The 21,663-nt window shown below is 55.4% G+C and overlaps 1 protein-coding gene across 3 annotated transcripts in view; it reads right to left on the bottom strand.

The window, feature by feature from the left end:
• Positions 1-1,164: 1,164 nt before the first annotated feature.
• The window catches only part of ZFHX2 (zinc finger homeobox 2), a 29,909-nt gene continuing 9,410 nt past the window's right edge, over positions 1,165-21,663 (bottom strand). For 2 of the 3 annotated variants that reach the window (XM_041759431.1, XM_041759433.1), the window contains exons 2-10: positions 12,867-14,959; positions 12,176-12,693; positions 11,419-11,659; positions 10,029-10,103; positions 9,564-9,622; positions 7,734-7,934; positions 7,213-7,339; positions 3,564-7,040; positions 1,165-3,333 (exon numbers count right to left, since the gene is read on the bottom strand). In XM_041759431.1, the coding sequence (XP_041615365.1) occupies positions 2,354-3,333; positions 3,564-7,040; positions 7,213-7,339; positions 7,734-7,934; positions 9,564-9,622; positions 10,029-10,103; positions 11,419-11,659; positions 12,176-12,693; positions 12,867-14,910 (7,722 nt within the window). In that variant the 5' untranslated portion in view covers positions 14,911-14,959 and the 3' untranslated portion in view covers positions 1,165-2,353. Of the gene's footprint in view, positions 3,334-3,563; positions 7,041-7,212; positions 7,340-7,733; positions 7,935-9,563; positions 9,623-10,028; positions 10,104-11,418; positions 11,660-12,175; positions 12,694-12,866; positions 14,960-16,373; positions 16,522-21,663 lie in introns of all 3 variants that reach the window. The other variant, XM_041759432.1, reaches the window with a different exon arrangement.

Genomic DNA, 21,663 nt, shown 5'->3' with positions numbered 1-21,663 from the left:
TGGAAGTGAGAATCACAGGACATGTGGGCACTAGGGACTGGCGCCTCCTCCCCTCCCAGCTATTCGGCACATAAGCCACTGCTTTGGTATGAACTTGTTCACAGGGCAGAGTGACAGGCCAGGAAGTAGAAATCCCAAGGCTGATTGAACTTGTGTGCGTAAATTAAATGGATGCTGGTAGTGCAAGAAGCCCAAAGGGAGAAAGTTTACAGGGAGAATACCTCGAGGGGAGGTCCTGGGCCAGGGCAGTAGCAGGAACTATCTGGAGGACTGGAAGCTTTTGCAGGCTTTTCTTTGCTGAAATAAAACACCTGCTTTTCCACCGTGTACCACTTTAGCTGGACTCGGGTTAGCAGTTAATGCCTGATGCTGGCAGAAACAATGAGGTTAGAGGTGGGGGACTCTCTTTTAGCTCATCCCTCTTGTTGGTTTCCCTTGGTGATAGCACCCTGTCAGAGATTCACCTTCTGCTTTGTGCTTCCATCATTGCCTTGCCTGCCCACCCCCTCAGCTGTCCTCAGCTCCAGAGTTCTGTGAGCCTCCTGGAAAGCCTGACTCCTTTTGGCAGTCCCCCCAGCAGCTGCTGCTGGCCAGTGGGAAGAAGGGTGAGGGCAGAGGATGAGGGGGAAGAACACAGGTGGGGAACAAGGGTCCCGCAAAGGCAAGGATTTCAAGTGACCAAAAAATGTGAAGGGGCCCCTGGACACAGAAATAGAAGTAGGGGTTTGTGAAAGAAGCAAATGAGAGGACACAGTGGCTAGCTGCACTAAAGGGAAGCATTGCCCAGGTCCAGAAACCACACTACTGTCCACCCCTTTCTTCCTGGGACCACCAACATATTGGACAACACTGACTTTTCTAACTAGCGGCTGGGAACAAAGGGGTGTTACCTGTTCTGGTAAGTACTCAACTCAGGGGGCAAAGGGAGGTCTCTCCCCAGTCCCCAGGCTCTTCTCCCCATTACTAGCCTCTGACACTGGGCATGGCCAGGGCCAGACTTCATAGCTTTCTGTGTTGAACATCACTGAACCCTTGCAAGGACTTAAAGCCATTTGGTCTTCCAAAGACTAGTGATTTAAAGAAACCCTTAATGCAGGGGTGGTGGTGGGGGGACACAAACAGGAAAGCAAAAACAAAAACACTTGTTTGATGGGAGAGTTTGCAGTTTTTTTTTTCTGTATTTTCCAAGTTTGTTTTACTTTAGTTCATTCCTCTGTCTCCATCTCTCTCCCATGCACATGTGCGCGCGTACTTTCTCTCTCTCTCTCTCTCTCTCTCTCGCTCGTTTTTTTTCTCTTTTCTTTTCCTTTTTCTTTTTTTTTTTTTGGTTGTGTGTGTGTGTTTCAGTTTTTTTTTTAAGAACTTTGGATTTGCCGCTGGTGGGCAGCGCCGGTCCCAGAGGCTGGACCCTCCACATGGCAGGGCTGGGACAAGGGGCAGGCCCACGGCTGCTGAGAGGATCTCTGTGTTTAAAGCCTTTGAGAATAAGTTACTGCAGTTCCCAGGGTGCAGGGTGGGGGTTGGCAGAGGGGTTCCTGGCGGCGGCTTCCCCTAGAGTCCAGGCCGCAGGGGCTCATCAGGCGAGGAGAGGGTTAGGAGGGAGGAGTGTGGGGAGAGTGGGCTGTGAGCACTTCTCCCACCTGCCAACCTCCAGTTTGGTTAGTTTTGTGGGCTCCCTGCCCATCCCAGGCTCCAACCTTGGAAGCCAACTGGGTATTTGGAAAGTTTGGGAGCTGTGTGGTGCTCTAGACAAGGGGGTAGGGAGAGAAGGAGGAATAGCAAAGTTTGTTTTCCTTCCCCCTTCTTTGTCTTGGGTTTTCTTTTTCCTTTCTTTTCTTTCTTTCTTTCTTTCTTTCTTTCTTTCTTTCTTTCTTTCTTTCTTTCTTTTTTTTTTTTGTTTCCTCAGTCAGTGGAAGAGTATGGGATAACATATACTTATGTGTGTGTTTGCAGGGGTTGACCATGTCGGGGGGTGACTGGGAATCCAGTGGGGATAAGGTTGTAGGAAGATGGACTCGAGGATAGATCTCATGTGTGGTGGGCAGGGTAGAGATGAGTGGACCATCAACATGACAAGATGGGTGTGTGTCTGTAAAGACGTAGGGCAAGGAGCCGCAGAGAATCAGTGTGTGTCTAGGGGCTGGGGTGGCGGGGTAAGGAGGGTGGGGGGAGGAGGCAGGACTCTGCTGGAGGTGGGGTATGTGAAGCCCACTGAGGGTGGGAGTTGAAAGATTCCTGTGAGGTGGGCGGAGCCGAGGGTTGGGGTGAGGGATCTGAGCTCCCACCAAACACCCCTTGGGGTAAGGGAGGGAGCCCTGAGGCCCTCCTCTCTCCCCCATCTTGGTTTATCTGTTTATAAAGCTAGAAGTGTAGAGGTAGTAGTAGTTTTTGGGTTGGAGTCCGTGTGAGGTAATCTTGCTTCCTCTTTGGCAAAAGCCACAGCAGCCGTGGCAGCAGTGGTGGCATTGGTGACGGTGATGGGTGGGCCCCCTGGGGGTGGGGCCGCCTTGCGCCTGTGAGCCGAGGAGCGCAGGTGAGAGGCCAGGGCTTCATGCCCACTCAGCAGCACCTCACATGCCAGGCAATGGTAGGTGCAGATGGGTACCCGCAGTGGAGGGGGCACAGAACCTCCAGAGCCCCGCCCAAAGAAGCAAAAGGATCTCTGGTGAGCAGTGGCTGGGGCCTCCCCATCAAATGCCATCTTGCACTGGCGGCACAAATAGCGGTGGGTCACATCCACGGTGGAGATGCCAGTACTGCCTGACAGCAGCTCGTCAGCCTCCCCGGGCTCCCCCTCCCCTGGAGCAGCCAGTTCAGGAGGCTTTGGAGGCGCTGTGGCTGTGGGCTCATGGGGCTGGGGGGGTGGCTGGAGGAGGGCATTGGGGAGCAGTCCGATGAGGGTCTGAGGTATCACAGGGTTCATGGGAAATAGCCCCTTCTTCATGCCATAGAGCTGCTGGAAGTAGGCCCCCTGCAACTGGGGGCCAAAGACAGCTGGTGGTGTGGCTCCCCCTGCAGGGGGCAATGGGAAGGGCAGGAATTGGCCCCCCAAGAGGGCTGGGACGGTAGCCTTCAGTGCTTTGAGGTTCTTGAGGGCATCAGTGGAGGAGTTGGTGGGGGCTGCGACTGGCTTGCGCTCACCGGAGACCTTGTCCCCAGAGGGCTCAGTAGGGGGACCTGGGGCAGGATCAGTGGTGCCTGCTGTGGAGGTGTTAGTTTGCTCAGGCACAGGTCTCTGAGGTAAGGGGCAGCCTGGGCCAGCAGTCTGGACCACTGTAGAAGCAGGCAGAACTGATGTGGTGAGGCCGAGGAGGCCAGAGGAGGCTGCAGGGCCTAGGAAGATGGAAGGAGTGATCATTCCTGCTATAGGCCACATCCAGCCACACCCTCACCCACTCCCACCACCTAGATGCCATGCACCCTTCCCTCCCTTCTCTCCCCAAAGAGACTGGAACTAAGGAAGGCCATAGGAGGCTGGAGGTGGGAAGAGTCAAGGAGGAAAAAGAGGGGCACATCATTAGAGATACTCCCTGAAGCCCAACCCCTCCCAACTTCCCACTCACCTGAACTGAAAGGAGCTAAGCTGCCCAGCGGGGCCTGGGCCAGAGCTGGGCCAGACAAGAGGACCGGGGCCAGGCGAGGCAGGGCTGGGGCAGCCCCGAGGGGCATAGAGGCAGGTGTGGTGGCAGGTGGGGCCTTGGGAGCCGGGAGTGCCTCAGGTGCTGGGGCCAAGTCATAGCACTTGCTTTCACTCTTCAGCTGGGCTCGGACTGCCTCTTTGAGTTTGGCCAGGTGCTGGCGTGAAAAGAGGTGGCCTCGGCAGGAGACATAGAAATCATACTTGACATCACAGTAGGGACAGTCAGTGCGCTGGGCTCCCAAGGGGCCCTCACTGCTGCCCCCAGCCCCACCGACTGCTGCCCCCTGCAGTTTGGCCTTCTTTTCCTTGGCACGAGCATTCTGGAACCAGACTTGGATGACTCTCTTGGGCAGCCCAATCTCCTCCCCCAGCACCTCACATTCCTGCATCGTCGGGGTACGGTAGGCTTCATAGCAGGCTTTCATGATCTTCAACTGCAGGCTGCTCATCTGGGTCCGATAGCGCCGCTGCCCCATTCCGTCTGGAACCCCGGCCCCACTTCCCATTCCTCCACTGCTTCCTCCAGCCCCAGGGGACTCTGGTTCAGCCAGACTGGAAGCAGATGAATCGCTGAGATCTCCTGCAGATGGACTGCAAGCCTCGCTCTCTGGAGATGCTTTAGATGGTTCTTCTGCACCCTCTTCCTCACTGGGTGGAGGGGGAAGTGGGAGAGGTAGAGGTGGCTCTGGTGTTGGGGCAGTGGCCTCTTTCCCAGGTGGTAGAAAAGGCAGGGGACCAGCAGCAGGGGTGATAGGGGGGTAGGGAAAAGCAGGTGCTTCTCGCTTTGGGGCCTCCCTCCCAGTCCCATCATCTACCTTGCCCAACAAGAGGTTGAACTTGGGGAAGGCTGCAGGGGCAGACGTGATTGGGGGCTTGACTGCTGGATTGGGCACCACCGCCCCAGGGGTGCTTCGAAATTGGCCTTTCCTTTCCCGGGCCCTGGTGTTCTGGAACCAGACCTGCACCACTCGCTTTTTGAGGCCCACCTCCTCAGAGATGCAGTCGAGCATCTTGCGTGTCGGGTTGGAATCTTGCATGTACCAACGGTACAGGATCTCCAGCTGCTCTGGCAAGATGGTGGTGCGCAAGCGCTTGTCCTTGGGGGGCTCACCCTCCCCTCCACCCCCTGCTTCACTGCCTGTGGGGGACAGGCTGCCCTCCTCGTGCTTTCGTTTGAGTGGCGGCCCTGGCACTGGCAGAGTGCCTGCCACCAGGGGGCTTCGCTCTCCAAACACCAGCAAGGGTAGATCTAGGAGGTGCGGGGCAGTGCTGGGTTGCACAGATGGCAGGAAGTGTAGCCTCCGGTGACTGGCCAGGAGGTCTTGGTTAGGGAAAGACATGGCACACTGGTCACAAGTGTGGACTGGGGAAGGCGAGGGAGGGGCCCTCCCTTCAGGGTCTTTGCCTCCTGGCTTTGTTGCCTCTGCTTGGCTCAACTCTTCCCTGTCTGGGGGTCCTGGTGATGGACCCTCAGGCCCTGTCGGGGGTTCCAGGCTCTGTTCCTCCTCTGCATCCTCCTCCTCTACCTCTTCCTCCTCTTCCCCTCGCTCTGCCTCTTCCTCCTCCTCTTCAGGGGGCCGGTCATCATAGCATTTCTTGAGGTGCCGTACCAACTCGAAAACACAGGAGAATGTGGCATGGCAGCGCCTGCAGCCAGAGGCTCCCCCGTTGCCACCTCCGGTTGGCACAGGCCCACCCTCAATGGCATTTTTACGTGCTTTCTGGCGGGCATTCTGGAACCATACCACCACCACACGGCTGGCCAGGCCCAAGAGACTTGCAAGCCGCTCCACCTCTCCATCCTTGGGGTAGGCACTGGTCTCAAAGAAAGACTGCAGGGCTTGGGTCTGGAACTCTGTGAACTTGGTTCTGGAGAACCTGCGGCCTGCAGGCACTAGGGGAGGCAGATTCCCTCTGGAACTTTCTTCCTCCTCTGGGGGCCAGCGTCCTGCCCGGCTTCGCTCCTCAGAGGGACGGGTACTCCCGGTCTCAGGCTCTGGGACCAGGAAGGGAGGGCCCAGCTGGGGAGCTGGTGAATCCAGGGACCCATCAGGAGGTTTGGGGGGTTCTGCAGGGGGTGGGTATAGACTATCATAGCTCTTTCGAAACTGAGCAGCGTAACGGCTCAGGGCCTCAAAGGGCAGAAATCGGCGGTGGACGTGCTCTTCATGTGTCTTAAGGATAAGCATATTGGAGAAGAGTTTCCCACAGGCCCCACAGGCCAGCTTGTCCCCACCCCCCAGGGCCTCTGGTGGGGGTGGGGTCGGAGGAGGGGGTACAGCCTGTTTTCCTTCGTTGTACTGGATCACCAGTTCAAAGCCAAAGTTTTCTAGAAGGGCTTTGGCGGCAGTGCGGGCTGCTTCGTTGGGCATTGAGTTGGGGGGGGAGGTGGGCCCTGTCTCATTCCCCTCCTCTGCCATGGGGGGCCGCTCCCATTCCTGCTCAGCCAGCTCAGTCTTGGGGGGTGGGGGAGGGGGAGGAGGTGTGGCAGCTGGCAGGGACAGCAGGGGTGCAGGCCCAGCCAGTGCCAGCTTGGGCCCCACCTTGAGGTCATGGAGGTAGAAGGGCAGGAGCAGCTGTTGCTGCTGGAGCTTAAGCAGTGATTCGGGCACCAGAGGGAAGGGGGGCAAGACTGGTGGGGTAAAGAGAGGGGCTGGGAATCGGTGCAGGTCCAAGGGGGGTGGAGGTGGTGACAGGAAGGGCAACCCAGATATGAAGCCACCAGGGTCAGGGCCCTTCTTCTCAGTGCCCACCTCCCCCTCAGTCTCGCCTTCTTTAGGCTCTTCTTGGCCACGCTCTGGCCCCTCGGCCTTGGTGTCAGTCTTGGTCCCCCGAGAGCGAGTCTGGTGCAGAACTGAGCGCATGTGGATCTCCAGGGTGGAACTCTGGTTGTAGGACACTCGGCAGACTGTGCACTTAAAGGGCTTGTCTGTGGCAGCGGCGGCAGGAGGTGCAGCACCTGCCTCTCCTCGGGCAGGGCCGGACGGGTCAATGGCAGCCTTCTTCATCTTGTGCAGGTGGGAGACAGAGTTGTAATGGACCAGGAGGATATTCTTCTGCGTGAAGGACTCCTTACACACGGTGCATTTATAGGGCCGGGCAGGGTCAAGAAACTTGTCCAGGGCAAAGTTGGTGGTCTTCCGATAGGTCAGAGGGTGGCGAGAATCAGCTGGGGCTGGCTCCACAGGCCGGGGCTCCCCAACACCCCCCTCTTCCTCCTCAGCCACGGCAGGTGGAGGGGCCATTTCTTCTGCTGAGGCCTCAGGCCGAGGGGCTGGAGATGAGGCTGGAGACGGGGATTGATCAGGGCTTCCTAGGAGCTTATCTGTGGTCTCGGCTGACAGTGGGGGAGGCTCAGGAAGAGCATCAGGACTGGCTTCTGGGGTCAGGTGAGGGCCTTCTGAAGGAGAGACAAGGGTGCCCTGAGTAGGGAACTTTGAAGTCAGACTCCACCCACTCAATATCTAGGGCACTCAATCCTTGCCTCAGGTGTCTTCAGACCCTCCCACTCTGTGGAGCCCAAATGCCCTTTCCTGTCACTTGGCAGGTTTGCTGTCCCTCCCTCTTCTTACCTGTTCCCTGTTCTCTGCTGGACACAGGTTCTGGCTCAGGAGCAGGGGGCTCTGGGGCATCCCCCAGTGGGCACAGAGTGGGCCCGGGCAGCACTTTGGTCGTAAAGGTCATCTCTACCGTTGTGGCCTGTAAGGGAAGAAAGTCCTGTGACGTCCCTGCACTGCCCGTGCCCAGCCCATGTCCAGGGCTCCAACCTCCTCCTGGACAACCCTCCCCCCCGCAATTCTGCTTTTCTCGAGATGAGAGGGCCCCGGCTGCTGCTGAACAGATCTTGTTAGGACCTTGTATAAATGCAGGAGATGCTCAGCTCCCTCTCTGGCAAGCAGAGGCAGCCAGGCAAGATCTGCTAAGGCTCCCCCCAACTCTAAAACCCCTTCAAACCTGGGAAGTGTGGTTTCCTCACCTCCCTGTTTCCCTGCCCCCCCCAAACACATACACACCTGGACACCTTCCCTCTTCTTCCCCTCCTACCTGGCCCAAACGTGCCTCCTGGCTGGGTCCTCAGCCAACCATTACTCACCACAAGCAGCAGCTTCTCCACACACTCAGGCACCACGTTGTGAAGGTGGCTAAGGTGGAAGTGCAGGGCAGGCCGGCCCACCAGCTGCTCCTGGCACAGCGGACACCTGTACTTGGGCTGCACTGCATGCTGGGAGAATGCATGAGCCCTCACCTGGTCGGGCTCTGGGCTCAGGAAGCTGCAGTATGGACAGCAGAACACCTGGGGGTACATGAGTGGTGGAGGAGGTGTCAGGGCGGGGGGGACTCACCATCACCCAGCCCTGTGTTCTCGAACATATCACTACCCCCCACTCCCAATTTAGGGGGAGTGAGCCTCAAATGAAGGCATCAAAGCATCAGCACGGATCTAGCCAGAGGCAAGAAGCTGGCTCCTTCCTCATTTCCCTTAGTTTGGAGCAAAGACCAGGGCTATACTTCCCTGTGCCTTCCTTCCTTCCATGTCAGCCCTCTCCCTCCATTCTGGCCTCTGGCTTTCCTGTCTCTGCCTTGCTCACTTCTCCAGCTAACAGTATGGCCCCGTACCTACCTCCCCCCATTGAGTTTTCTTACCCACCCCCACTCTGTGAAATGGCTCCCCCAGCCCTCTGCACATCTGGATCCAGAGGCTCCATCCCTGCCCATTCTGCCTCTCTGATGTCCCTAACCTGAGGGTCTCCTAAAGAGGGGCACTCCCTACCTGTCTGCTCAGAAGCCAGCTCATTCTCCCAGAGGTTTAGCAGCTTCCACTTTCTTTTCCTTGTCCCCTTCTTAATTTAAACAAACACCACAGCTCCCCCAGCAGCCCAGGAAAATTCTGGCCTGGCTCTGCCCAAGCAATCCTGCCCATACCTCCAGAGACGTGGGGCCAAGGGAAGGCCCTGTCTCCACCTGAGTCACCTGACTACAGGACTTCCAGCCTGCAGCTGGGCTCCCTGGCTCCCTTCCTCTCCTGCATCTGGTGCCACTGGTCCAGGCCCCGTGTATGGGGGAGAGAATGGCCAGAAAGGAAAGGCATCCAGATGCTTACTTTAATGCTCTTACCCCAGGAGCAGACATCTGGATTTGATCTGCAGGAGGGAGCAGGAGTGAGGAAGGCCTGGCCAGCACTACTGTCTGTGGGAATGCAGTAATACTACACACCAAGGTCCCATTTGGAGAGCTGTGAGGGGCAGCAGGGTGCCTCCAGACCCAGGCTGGGAGTTTACTCAGAATCAGCATTTTCAGGCCACAGAGCTAAACCATCCAGGAGGTGCCTGGACCAGGCAGAGGCCTGAGGCCGGGAGACTCAGAGAGCTACAGGGTTTGCTATCTGGGACAGTCATCCGGGCTGGGGCCTCTACCCTCAGGAAAGAGGAGCCTGATGCTTCCCTGCAGGAGATGAGAGATCTCCTTCTATAGGAGATGGCCATCCATGTCTAGTTGTCTTTCTGCTCCTGACAGGAACAGAGAGCTGGGCTAGCAGCTAGTCTTGTGGTTTGGGCTTTGTCTCTTCATTTCTTCATCTGTGTCTTTTCTCCTCCACCTGCTTTCAGCCTTTCCTACCTCCATATATCTTCCGTCTTGTCCTGTCCCTCGTCTGGCCCTCCCCTGTCTTCTCCCTCTGTGCTCCAGCCCTGGAGCCGGCCCCACATCCTGTGTGGTGCTGAACATATAACTGGCCCTAGGTGGCCTTTCTCAATGTGGTGTTCTGAGATAAGTCACAAGCCTGACAAAATTAGGTCTACCTTTAGTCCGAAATCTGTGTGCAAAGCTCTACCGATTACAACTTTAGGCTTTAGAATGTGAACAGATCTCAGCAACACCAGACCCCACCACCACCCCAGCTTTCCCCAGTTATCCCAGTTCTGACCGTGGTCTGGCTGGCACTGTCTCCTGGCAGGCCAGGCTTGTTCTCTGCCTCTTCAGAAGCTGAAAGGAGAGAAGATTAAAGAGACTCTGACAGCTCTCCCTTGTACTTTGCAGACCCCTAGCCCTTAAGATGACCTGATTTGTAGCAGAGAGCTTCCAGTGTCGGGGTTGGGCTCTGGGGAAAGGGGAAAAGGCAGGAAAGGACAAAGCTGTACTCAGTACAGGGAGAGGAGGCCTAGCAGAGCTGACCCCAGGTAAGCAGGATGGCCAGATGTGAGCCTTCCATGGCTTCCCCTCCTATCCCTCTGGTGAGCCCTTTCTTGCTGCAGTTTGGCTCCCTGTGCCCAGGAGGCCTTGCTGGCTGTCTGGATTATTGCTGCATCCCATGTGCATCTCAGAATGTATGAGGATAGGGCAGGGACAGGGAGCAAGGATGGAGAGAAAATGGACTAGAAGAGCAACTCACCCAATTGTTCTGTTTTGTTCTGAGCATCTTTTTCAGGGGTAGGCAGTTCAGCTAAGTGGGTGACAGGAACCTTCCCTGTTTAGGATGGAGGGAGAGTCAGCTTAAAAGAGTGAAGCATCAGGAAAGGGAGGACAGAGGGCAGAGGAAGCAGGACAAGAAGCCAGGAGGAGAAGATGGATGGATGAGCCAACAGGCTGGAGAGGACAAAAAGCTGCCAAAAAGAAATAGAGGCTGATGGAGAAATGATAGGGCTTGAACTGGGCAGGCCAAAGAGGTCATCTTTGTGAGCCCAGCCCCCCATCATTTCAAGATGAGGAAACAAGTGTGGCTGTAGGGAGCAGAGACGGGGCCAACTCAGCTCCCCCTCTTAACTGGTCCTGGAAGCAGGGAGCCCAGAAACATAAAGGGAGGGGCACTGAAGAAGAAAGGTGAGGTGGAAGGGAAGCAGGTGTGGTGGGCAGGAGGTGGCAGGTCTAGCTGGAAGAGGAGATTACCACTCAAGTAAGAATTGACAGATGTGTAGGAATTTATTTTCGGTGGCAGCCTAATTAAAGTGTTAAAGTTCCTTAACTCCATTCAGCCCTGCGCCAGGATCATTAGCTATTGATCTGGGCCCCTCCGGCACTTAACTCCAGCCAGCATATTGGCAATTCAATTAGCACCAGTCAATGCTGCCTGTTCCTGGTTCCTGCTGCCCGCGCCCTCACCCTTGCCCACCGCCGGCCCCTACTAAGCCCGGATGCCCGTGCCCACCTCTGACAGCCCCTTCCAGGCTCTTCTCCTGCACCCTCTGGATCAATGGCGCCTGGCTGGCTGTTCCCGGTCTCTGCTGGTACAATGGTACAATCTCAGCTGCCTAAGGGGGACCCTAAGCCCAGCCTTTGCGCTGAAGACCTCCTAGGAGACAGGAAGAGGCTGGGGAGCTCGTCAAAGGCTTCCTCTCTTTACTGCCTTTGGGCCAGGCCCACAGCTTCCATCTCCTTCCCACACGCCCTGGCCCAGCAAGAAGTGGATTCCATTCTTCTGTTTTTCTATTTCTTCTCTCTTTCCTCACCTGCTCCTGCCATCCCTAACACCTAGTGTTGCTGGGACGGTGGTCACCATTCAGAATCACTGGGTGATTCCTCCTCACCTCCCTTCCTGTCCTCTGCTCTCCCCCCAGCAAAGCTCCTGCCCTTCTCTGCCTCCTCCCTCCAAAAGCCTCTTGTTTCCCCTTTCACTGGGCAGCCCTGCTGTTCCCCAAGTCCGGTTTTATCACCCTTCACAGCTGGCTCCTTTCCACTTGCACTCGACTGCCCACAGACCTGTTTCTCCTCACCTGTATCACCTTCTCACCAGCCCCAGCTCCCGCACCTGCTGCCCACCCCTCGCCCCATCCCCTCTTCCTCACCGGGAGTCCGGAGCTGCCCATGGCTGAAGCTCAGGATGCTCTGCAGAGCCGAGAGCCCTTCCTCGGCTGCGGGGCCACTCTGCAGCAGCTGCAGACGCCGCTGGGCCTGGGCGTCGCGGTGGGCCGGTGCGCGCAGGTGCTGCAGCACAGCCAGGCGGGAGGGCGTCTCCCACGCACACAGCAGGCAGCGGAACAGCCCCAGCTGGGCCCCGGCCGCAGCCCCCTCCATCTCCAGCAGAAACTGGAAGTGTGGGAAGAGGCTGCTCAGGCCAGAAGGGACAGACCCCTCTAGATCTCAGGGGCCCCTTCTGCCCCCCCCCCCAAGGGAGCCTGACCAGTAGTACCCCCTCATTACCCATCTCTTTTCCCTCCTCTGGCCACCTGAGTATTACTTTTTCTCTCCCATCTCCTTCTCTTCCTCCTACCAATTCTGGATTTGTCCCTAGTAGGTGAATGGAATCTGGTTCCATCCTCTTCAACATGTGACAAGGTGGCCTGAGCAGACGCCACACTCCCCCCCCACCCCATTCAGTCCCAAACACCAGAAAAGCTGAATAAAGTCCTGGATCCACTCTTGTCTGTCTCCAAAATGTTGATTATCCTGGTACATATGTGCCATTTTATCCAGTCCTGCCACCCTGGGTCTCCCCATCGCTCTCCCACTCGCTGTCTCGGTCCATGCCCATGCCCTTCTCTTTGCCCAGGGACCCTGTGCTGTGCCCCCTCAAGTGCTAGGCTCTCCCTGCCCCACTCTCACCTTATAGATCTGACTATTTTCTTCGTGGGCTGCACCCCGGGCATGCAGCTGCATCTTCTCCTTGCTGTTGGACTCAAAGTCACAGATGTTGCAGCGCAGGTGCAGTGGGGGGACAGAGCCGTAAGGAGCCCCATCTCCCAGGGGCACCGGGGAGGGAGAGCCCATGGCCCCACCCCCCTCCCTCAGGTGGGCTGCCAGCTGGTACTTTTGAGCATGTTTGTCAGTCTTGAGGTGAAGCTGAAAGTTGGCCTTGAGCTGGGTGCCATAGCAGCAGAGCTTGCAACGATGGGTGTCACCAGCCACCTCCTTCCATTCGGCCTCCGGGAGGCTGCGGCCCATGCTGCAGTGGTAGAGCAGCAGCTCCAGGTTGTCTGTGCTGAAGGCCTGGCACACTAGGCAGCGGAACACCTTCAGGGATGGGCTGTCATCTGGAGGCGGTGAGGTGGGTAGGCTGTCGGACAAGGAGCCCAGGAGCTGACTCTGAGGCAGGTGGGTGTCCGGGGAGAGGCTGCCAGGGGCTGGGGGACAGAGACAGATTAGTGGCCCAAGGGAGGGAAGGGGCAGGGGGGCAAATGAGGATAGTACTGAGGGAGCTGGGGTTACCAAGCTGGCCCTTGGGAAGCAGCAGGGACTCCAGTTTGGCCAGGGGGCAGGGAGGAGGGGAAACAGGTACAGAGCCCAGGCTGCTTACCGGGTGGGGGAAACTTGCGAGCAGGTGCTCCGAGGTGGTGGAAGCCGTTGAGGAGCAGCTGGGCATCCAGGGGCTTGTCTGGCCTTAGCCCGGGGCCAGGCAAGGGAGCCTGAGGCTGTCCTAGGGCCTGCGGCCCAAAGTACTGGAAGAGTTCAGGGGGTGGGGTGGCGGCAGCTCCTGCTTGGGGAGGGGGGCCTGGCCCTACCAGCCCAGGTGGCAGGCCCAGCGGCAGTCCCTGGTGCAGCATGAGGACGTTCTGCATGTGCTTCTCAGAGGTCATGTGGATGCGCAGGTTGCGGGAGATGTTGGTCTCATAGCTGCACACCTTGCACTGCCAGGATGATTTGGTTTTAGGCTCCTTGTCCCCGGCAGAGGGTGGGAGTGGTGCCTCTGGGGGACTACCCTGGCCTCCTGGGCCCGCCTGGAAGCCCTGTAGGTTGGCCAGGTGCTTGTCTGACTGCATGTGGATGCTGAGGTTGCCCTTGGTGGTGGTGGAGTAGTTGCAAACGTCGCAGCGGTAGGGCTTGTAACCGCAGTTGTAGCTCTCCCCCCGGGCCAGGCGTGGGTGGGCGCCCCCTGCACTGCAGTAGCTGCAGTGGCTGTTGCTCTCCGGGTGCTTTTCCCGCATGTGCACATCCAGGGTCTGCTGGTACTTGTAGTGCCAGTTGCACTTGGGACACTTGAGTGTCTTGCAGGAGTTGCGAGAGTGTAACAGAGACATGTGGCTGGACAGACTGAGGCTCTGGAAGGCCGCAGGGGCTGGGGTATAGTCTTCAGCTAGGCGGTAGGCCTGCGGTGGGTCGCTGGGGTCTTCCGGGGAGCCAACTGCGGCAGGGAGAGTGCTGCCCTCCTTGGAGGCAGGTGAGCTTTGGTTGAGTTGGGGACAGAGCCCTCCATCCTCTTCTTGCCCCTCGGGGAACCAATCTGGCCCTGCCTCACCTGCTGCCATTGGCGATTCTTTGGCTTCGGTTGGGCTGGGGTCCCAGGTGGCGGGGGTTGTGGGCGGGGAGGGTGGGCTAAGGGCCATGACTTCTTCCGTAGGCAGGACAAGGGTCTGGGCTTCTGACTCCAGGGGCCCATCCTCAGGCTGGGCTATATTTGCCTCTGTGTTCACTGTGTTGCCATTGTTGAGGGGGATTTCTAAAAGGGGCTGAGCAGGTGGTTTTGGTTCCAGAAAGCTTAGGAGGGCCAAGCAGCCCTCATCTCCTGCCTGGAGCACAGCTGGGTTATCGGGCAGGCCCAGGTGTTGAACAGGGGCTAGCTTCACCCCATGAGACTGTGTGTGACCCACAAAAGCCTGGGGCCTGCTGAAACCCAGGCGGCATAGGAGGCAGAGCCAGAAGAGTGCCCCATGGTCTCCTCCCCTGCTCCCCATAGGGCCATCTTTGGGATCTCTGGGCGGGTTTGGAGCCAGCCGGTAGCTCCAGAAGGCTCCATCCCTTCCCTCACAGGTGGCCGGAGATGGCGCTGAGGTATCATGGGACAGAATTTGGTCAGAAGTGCTAAAGCCTTGGATTGGGTCAAAGCCATGTTGGATGTGAAGGGCAGTGAGGAGTGCAGGGGGTGGGTGGGCAAGGACGGGCAGGCCGGGCTCTTCCTTGATTCCCACCTTGCCCCAGGGGAAGCCCTTTGGTAACAGCAGTTCACTGCCACCTGACAGGGACAGCTTGGCCACTAGGTAGGCCTCACCATCAGCTGTGAAGAACAAATGGTTGCTTAGGTCCAAGGGAGGGAGCCCTCCTCCTTTTTCCTGCTCCTTGTCCTCTTGTATTCCTAGGTCCTTTGGTGAGAAGCCACCACAGCCAGGCTCTTCTCGGGGCTCCCCAATCTCCTTTGGTGGGACGAGGCCACAGCCTGACTCCAGGGCCTGTCCCCCTGGCTCTGAGGGCCTCATGCTCTCAGAGGTGGAGGGGGCAGCAGGGGGATCTTTGGTGACAGGATCAGCGGGGGTGCTGGGGAAGGAGGTGTCCAGAGGCGGGGAGGGGGCATCGTGCCCAGGGGGAGTGGCAGTGCCAATGGTCGAGGATGAGTTAAGGGAAGCCATGGCAGACGGAGGAGTGCCGGGGGTTCATTTCAGCGTGACAGCCGGTACCCTGTGGGGGAAATGTGGAGAGAGCGGGGCTGTGAGGTTGCAGGAGAGACACCCAGCCAGGCTGTTGACTATCCAGATACTCCGGCCCCACTCGTTTCTTCCCTGAGCACCAGACTCAGGTACCTGTTTGCCAACTTGAAGCTTCACTTTAGTGCTAACGGTCATCAAACTTAACATGTCCAAAATCAGAACTCTCAATTTCTCCCCTAAACTTGTTCCTCCTCTCTTTCCTATCTCAAAAACTGGTACCGCCATTAGGCTAAAAACCTAAGAGTTTCATCTTGCCCCCACCCATACGCAACTGGACAGCAATCTCTCAGATACCTGTCCTATCCCTCCATGAGCACCAGCATGGTCCAAGCCACTGACCTTCCCAAACCAGTGCGACAACTCTAGGGTGACCTCTGCTTCCACCACTGCCCCTATAGCCCAGTCTCCTATTCAGCAGCCAGAATGAGCTTCCATTTAATTCTCAATTATGAGAAATGCCAGACCTATATAAAAGTAGACCAAATACTATAAGGAAACCCCTTTGTACCTATCGCTCAGCTTCAACAGCCTCCACCACAGGCTGGCCTTGTTCCATCTATATCTTTACCCACTTCCCCTTTTCCTATATTGTTTTGAAGCACATTTCAGGGAGCGCCCAGGTGGCTCAGTAGGTTAAGTGTCCGCCTTTGGTTCAGGTCATGATCCCAGGGTCCTCCTGGGATCCTCCTGCTCAGCCGGAAGCCTGGTCTTCCCTCTCCTGCTCTCTATAGCTATCTGTCTCTCACAAATAAATAAATACAATCTTTTAAAAAATAAACCACATTACAGGTATCATAAAGAAGCATCTTTTAAAATATAAATTGCACTACATTCTGCTTAGAACCCATGCATGGTTTCTTACTGCACTGTGAATAAGATCCAAACTCATCCCTAATCTACAAAAGGATCTAACCTATCTGTCACCTGCCTACTTCTGACACGTCTTAATACCCTCCACCCTGCCTGGCTGGCTCCCTCCAGCCCACTGGCTGTCTTTCTGTTCCTCAAACACACCAAGTTCATTCCCACCTTAGGGCCTTGTCTAAGCTGAACAGCTTACTCTATCTAACAGTAAGCCTCTTCCCTAAACCTCTACATAGTGGCTCCTTCTCATTCAGGTCTCTGCTTAAATATCACCTCTCCCACAGGCCTTCCCTTCTTACTGAGGCTGACATGCCCTGGGGGTTGTTACTTTCTTCAGAGATTTAGCACTACACCAGGTATTTCCTCATTTACTTATTTCTCCCTTCTAGAAGGTAAGTTCCAGGGGAGCAGGAACTTTGCTTTATTACCCTATCATTAGCACCAAGAAAGATGCCTGCCACATAGTCAATACATTATCTGTTGAATGAACTCTAGGAAAGACCCTCAGATTTTCCACTCACTGAAGGAGTGAGTAGTCAAGGTCTTCTAGCCAGAGAGGCAACAGTGAATTTCCACTGGTCTGCAGGCACTGTGCTGCTCTCACAGTGCCCTCCAGATCATCCATCTCTGGTCACAGCATGTGGAATAGGTGGGGGCTTCCCTGGCCAGCTGGAAGACAACAGCTTCTATGTGATTAGTCTCCTCCTCCCCAAAGAGATAAAAAAGAAAAAAAAAAAAGTAACAGTAATAATATTATTAAAAGCTAGTCAGATACATATACCATGGTCCTGGCACAGTGCTAAATGTTTTCATTAATAATCTCATTTAACCTAACAACAAGCTTATTTTACAGACGAGGCAGCCAAAGATAGGTTGAGTGAGCTGCTGACAGGTCCAAGGAGGTGAAACTGCAGAAAAGATTGGTGGGACATAGGGACCTGGGCTCCTCCATCTACTTGGGTCGTCTTTCAGACCCAGTACAGACCAAATGAGCCACCAAAGGTCTAACAGTAAGGATTCCCCTGCTCCCTCTAGCTGACTAGAAGCACGGGGCCTCCCCCGCTGCTCCCAACCTTTTTACCTTGTTATCGCACCTCCCCGCCCTGCCCCACCCAACTCACCAATTTCCCAGACTTCACCATCCCATACTTCTCCCAATGTCCCAAGTGGCCTGCATCCTCCCCAGTTCTTAATATCAGCCAATCTGTCATGTTTAAACCTTCAGCCCTCAGCCCAGTGCTTCCGGGAAGGGATAGGGCCACCTCTAACCCTCACTTTCAGATTCTTCCGTTAGGAATGGGTCTTCAGTCTGGCCCCATCTAGTGCCCACTTCCCCCCCTCCTCCTGGGGGGGCTAGCCAGGCGTGAAGTCGGAGCCATTACGGAGCTCCTCCAGGGGCTGGATCAGCATGCTAATGAAATGCAAATCAGCACCTGGGCGAGAGGTGGGGGTCTGGGGTGGGGGGCGGTGGGAGAGGTAGTTGGAGAATCAAGAGGGAAGTAAAGGAATTATGATGGAGGGATTATCCTAGATAACCAGAAAGCAGAAGCCGGACACTGTCTGAGGATGGTGTGCCTCCTACGAATCCCTGGGGGTAGGGAACAGGCGTGCTGGCGCACGAGGGTCTGACAGTCCACTGTTATCTCCACGGTGAGGGCCTGCCATCCTTTCACTGCCCTACCTGGTGGGAAGAACTGAGGCTGGGCCAGAAGGGCTTCCCCCGGCCATGTAGGGCTGACCTGGGTGGTGCTCTGTTCCCCTGAGGCCACTGTGCCCACATCACATCAATTAACTACTTCCTCCTGGCTCCTGACTCACAACTCCAGATCAAACTTAACAGGAGGTGCTAGGAAGACCTAAGCCCCAAATTCTCTCTCCAAAGCTTTTACTTCCCAGGCCTGGAAAAAAAGCCCCAGCTGATTGCTAGCTGGAAACCAAAGGAGTTCAGCTTTGGGCTAGCTTGTGGGTGAGACCCAGACAGCCGAGGGGAGGTCGGCAGCTGTTTAAAATTGCAAATCTCCTCCCCACCTCCCCCTCCTCCTCTACAGGAAAGAATTTCAATTGCAAATTTGTCTCTGCCTCAGTGCACCCCCTCCCTACTCACTGCCCCCACTCCACGCTCTCCCCTCCTATTTATTACAAACCTTTAACCACAGCAATTAGTTTTTCACCTCCCCCCCCCTCACTCTTTTCTTCCTTCCTTCTCTGGGTTGGTGTCCCTCTCCTTGTCCTTCCTATCTAGAACTGTTTGCGGCTCTTGCTGGAGATGATGCAGAACCAGATGACAGACCAAAAAGTCACCCTCCACCTACCACCCCGAGGCTAAGAGTCCTGTTCACCCTGATGCGACTGCCATTCCTCCTGTACGTCCAGGCTTTCCGTAAGGGCGTCTCCTCTCCCTTGGGGCACATCCTAGATATGGGGAAGGGGACAAGGCGACCCTCAAGGGCCCTGGCATTCCCGCCTCTGGGGAAGGGAGGGAGGGGGGACGAGTGGGGGACAGTCACAGGAAAGGTGGCAGCAAGAGCTGGGGCCCAGGAGGAGAGGGGTTAGGGGAGACAGCAGGCAGTGGCGCTGGTGTGATTAGAGTGGAGATTGATGTGAAGGGGCGCCACAGACGGCAGAGAGAGTCAATAAAACGAGAGGATCACATTAGAGGCGACAGAGAGAGCTTTAAATTACAAGGCTGCTGCCACCGAGGGGGATGGGAGGAGGCAGGCCTGGAGCCAAGGGAGGGTGGAGAGTTCTGAGGGTGCAGTCATCCCCGGAGATGAATTTTCCAGCTCCAAAATGGCCCTCAGTCTCCAGAGCTCCCCTGCTGCCCCTTCATTCCCTTTTCCTCCCTAATGCTTCCTTTCCTCACAGGGGGAGGAGAGGAAGGGGAAGAGAAAGGGGAGAGAAAGCAAAGGATAAATAGAAGAGTTGCTTTTTTTTTTTTTTTCCTATTGCCCTCTTCCTCCTTCCAGGGCCGTGTTCCTCGTTACTGCTCAGGATGAGAAGGGAAGGCTGAAGTGCTACTTTCAAAGCTCAGCCAGGGAGGAGTTGCCCCACAAACGTCATCATTGAACTGCAAATATTCTTCCACGGGAGGTGGGCAGAAAGACTCCGTAAATAGCCGGCCAAGAACTCCTTCCGGATGTGCGCTCTTCCTTTGGGTGAGGGGAGCAAACACACCGACAGTACTTAGAGCAGGAAGAGGCCAGGGAGCCAGGAGGCTCCAAGACAAGACAGCGGGACCGAGAGCCACCGAGAAAGATGTTCTGAGATGGACCAAAGGGCTTGGATGTGAAGTTATGCACATCTGAAAAGGTGGGCTCTGAGGCCCCGCAAGACCGAGAACACAGGGGATCCCTGGGTGGCGCAGCAGTTTGGCGCCTGCCTTTGGCCCAGGGCTCGATCCTGGAGACCCAGGATCGAATCCCACGTCGGGCTCCCGGTGCTTGGAGCCTGCCTCTCCCTCTGCCTATGTCTCTGCCTCTCTCTCTCTCTCTCTCTCTCTGACTATCATAAATAAATAAAAAAAAATTTTAAAACCTTTTAAAAAAAAAAAAAAAAGACCGAGAACACAGTGAGACCTGGGACCAGAGAAGTACAGGAGCCAAAGGAGCAAGGGCAAAGAAAGGACCAGAGAAAAGAGGCCCGAGGGAGGAGAGACTCTGCCCCTCACCGAGGAAGAATTAGGGCATGGGTTCAGGTTGGCCTGGGGGAACCCGGGCAGACCAGGACCACTCTTGGGCAGCGCCCCCTCCCGGCCCCAGCCCGCTGCGAGAGGAGAAACACTACTGCTCCCTAGTGGTCACAGGAGGAACACCATCGAGGAGAAGAAAGGCCGGGCGGGGGTAGGGGTGGGGATGACAGACCGCCTTTCTCTTCCGGGCTCCCTTCCTCATACCAAAAAGTAAAACCCCACTCCCTTCTTTTCTCCAAACCTAAGGACGAGGCAAAGGCTTTCCCAGGAAAGTCAGCCAGAGGGCATCAGCACAATCGCCTAAAATTTACATGCAATGATTTCCGCATCAGAGCCCTCCAAACACTGTTGCCCTAAACTTTTCCAAATGTTGTATCTAACCTCTTTCCCTTATTAAAGTCAAATTTTAGGGTCTTTCCTCTCCCTGAAACTCCTCTTACAACACTGCTGCTCTCTTCCACACTCTGCCCTGGCCTCTCTCCCCTTTTTGTCTCAACCTGTTGCCTTCAAGAGGCCATGGAAAAGAGGGTCTTGAAGAGGAAAAGGAAAGATGGAGTGAGTGCCCTGTCTGGGGGGCGGGGGGGGGGGGGGACTGTTTGTTATAAACAGCAAATAAACTCTAACTTGATGAACTTGATTTTTTCAGGCAGTGGAAGAACATGGGCTTTGGGTTCATGCAGACCCAGGTTCGGTGCTGGTTTCCCCACTCCCCAGCTGTGCAACCTCAGTAAGTTACCTGCCGGTTTCCTCATCTGGAAAAATGGGGAGAATGATCCCTTCCTTCCTGTGGTCAGGGATGGTCAGCCAGGTTAGTTCTTTCCCTGATCTCTTGGCTAGCTCCACCCAGAACGGAGCAAGGTATTTGCAGAATATGAACCCTTCTTGATCAGGGTTCATCCTAATTTCTGCCTTTTCAAAAATTGAGGGCAGAGTCTTTTGTGGACAGGATTTAAACCTAAGTCTTCCCAGCAGCAGAGTTCATTTCTCACTCAGCCCTCTGGATTGCTAGGCCTAGAGACACGCCACCATCCCAGAGCAGAGAATGGAAGACTTGCCTAGGCTCCCACATGGCCTGGCGACAGAAGCAGCTAATGCTTGGATCAAAACGATATGGCCTCTCCCTGCATTTAAAAGTATCATTTTCTCGTTCTCTAAGTCTTACCTTCTTGTTTAAAAAGAAAACAAGGGACATCTGGGTGGCTTAGTGGTTGAGCGTCTACCTTCAGCACAGGGCATGATCCTGGGTCTGGGGATCAAGTCCTGCATCAGGCTCCCTGTGAGGAGCCTGCTTCTCCCTCTGTCTATGTCTCTGCGTCTCTCATGAATAAATTAATAAAATCTTTAAAAAAAATTCTAAAAAGAAAAAGAAAACAAAGTACTCCTATTCCTCCATTTTATTTATTTTCAAATAAATAATATATTTTAAAAATAATAAATATTTTTCATATTTCAAGTTTTTATGTAAATTCTAGGAAGTAACATATAGTGTAATATCAGTTTTAGGAATACCTATTCCTGGGATCCCTGGGTGGCTCAGTGGTTTAGCACCTACCTCTGGCCCAGGGTATGATCCTGCGGTCCCAGAATCAAGTCCCACATCAGGCTCCCTGCATGGAGCCTGCTTCTCCCTCTGCCTCTCTCTCTCTCTTTCTCTGTGTCTCTCATGAATAAATAAATAAAATCTTAAAAAAAAAAAAAAAGGGAATACCTATTCCTCTATTTTAATCCTACCTACCTCACCTAGACTTCTCCATCTCTCCCTACCCCAAATCTTTGGGAGTGTTAACTCTGCTGCAATACACATTTTGTCCAAAAGACAGGGAATGGGACACTCAGCAGGAGAAAGAGTGTCACGGGGTGAAGAGACAGCTAAGGCAAAGAGGAGCAGGGAGGAAGAGAGAAGGTAAGGGGGGAAGAGGTAGGTAGTTGGGGGAAGGGGCTGGATCTTGATCCACACATGTGATTACTGAATCTCACTGAAGCCTCCGGCTTTGACATCAGATTGGGCAGGTGGCTTGTGCCCACTGGGAGAGATGGAGCCACAGGGGACTGTATTTTACACCCTGCAAGATGCTTAAGGTGGGCATAAGGGAACTGAATGAGGTGTGAGAAGAAAGGAGAAG

Source organism: Vulpes lagopus, chromosome 6 (assembly GCF_018345385.1).
Source record: "Vulpes lagopus strain Blue_001 chromosome 6, ASM1834538v1, whole genome shotgun sequence".
Lineage (NCBI taxonomy): Eukaryota > Metazoa > Chordata > Mammalia > Carnivora > Canidae > Vulpes > Vulpes lagopus.
This window is presented reverse-complemented; position numbering and strand designations above follow the sequence as displayed.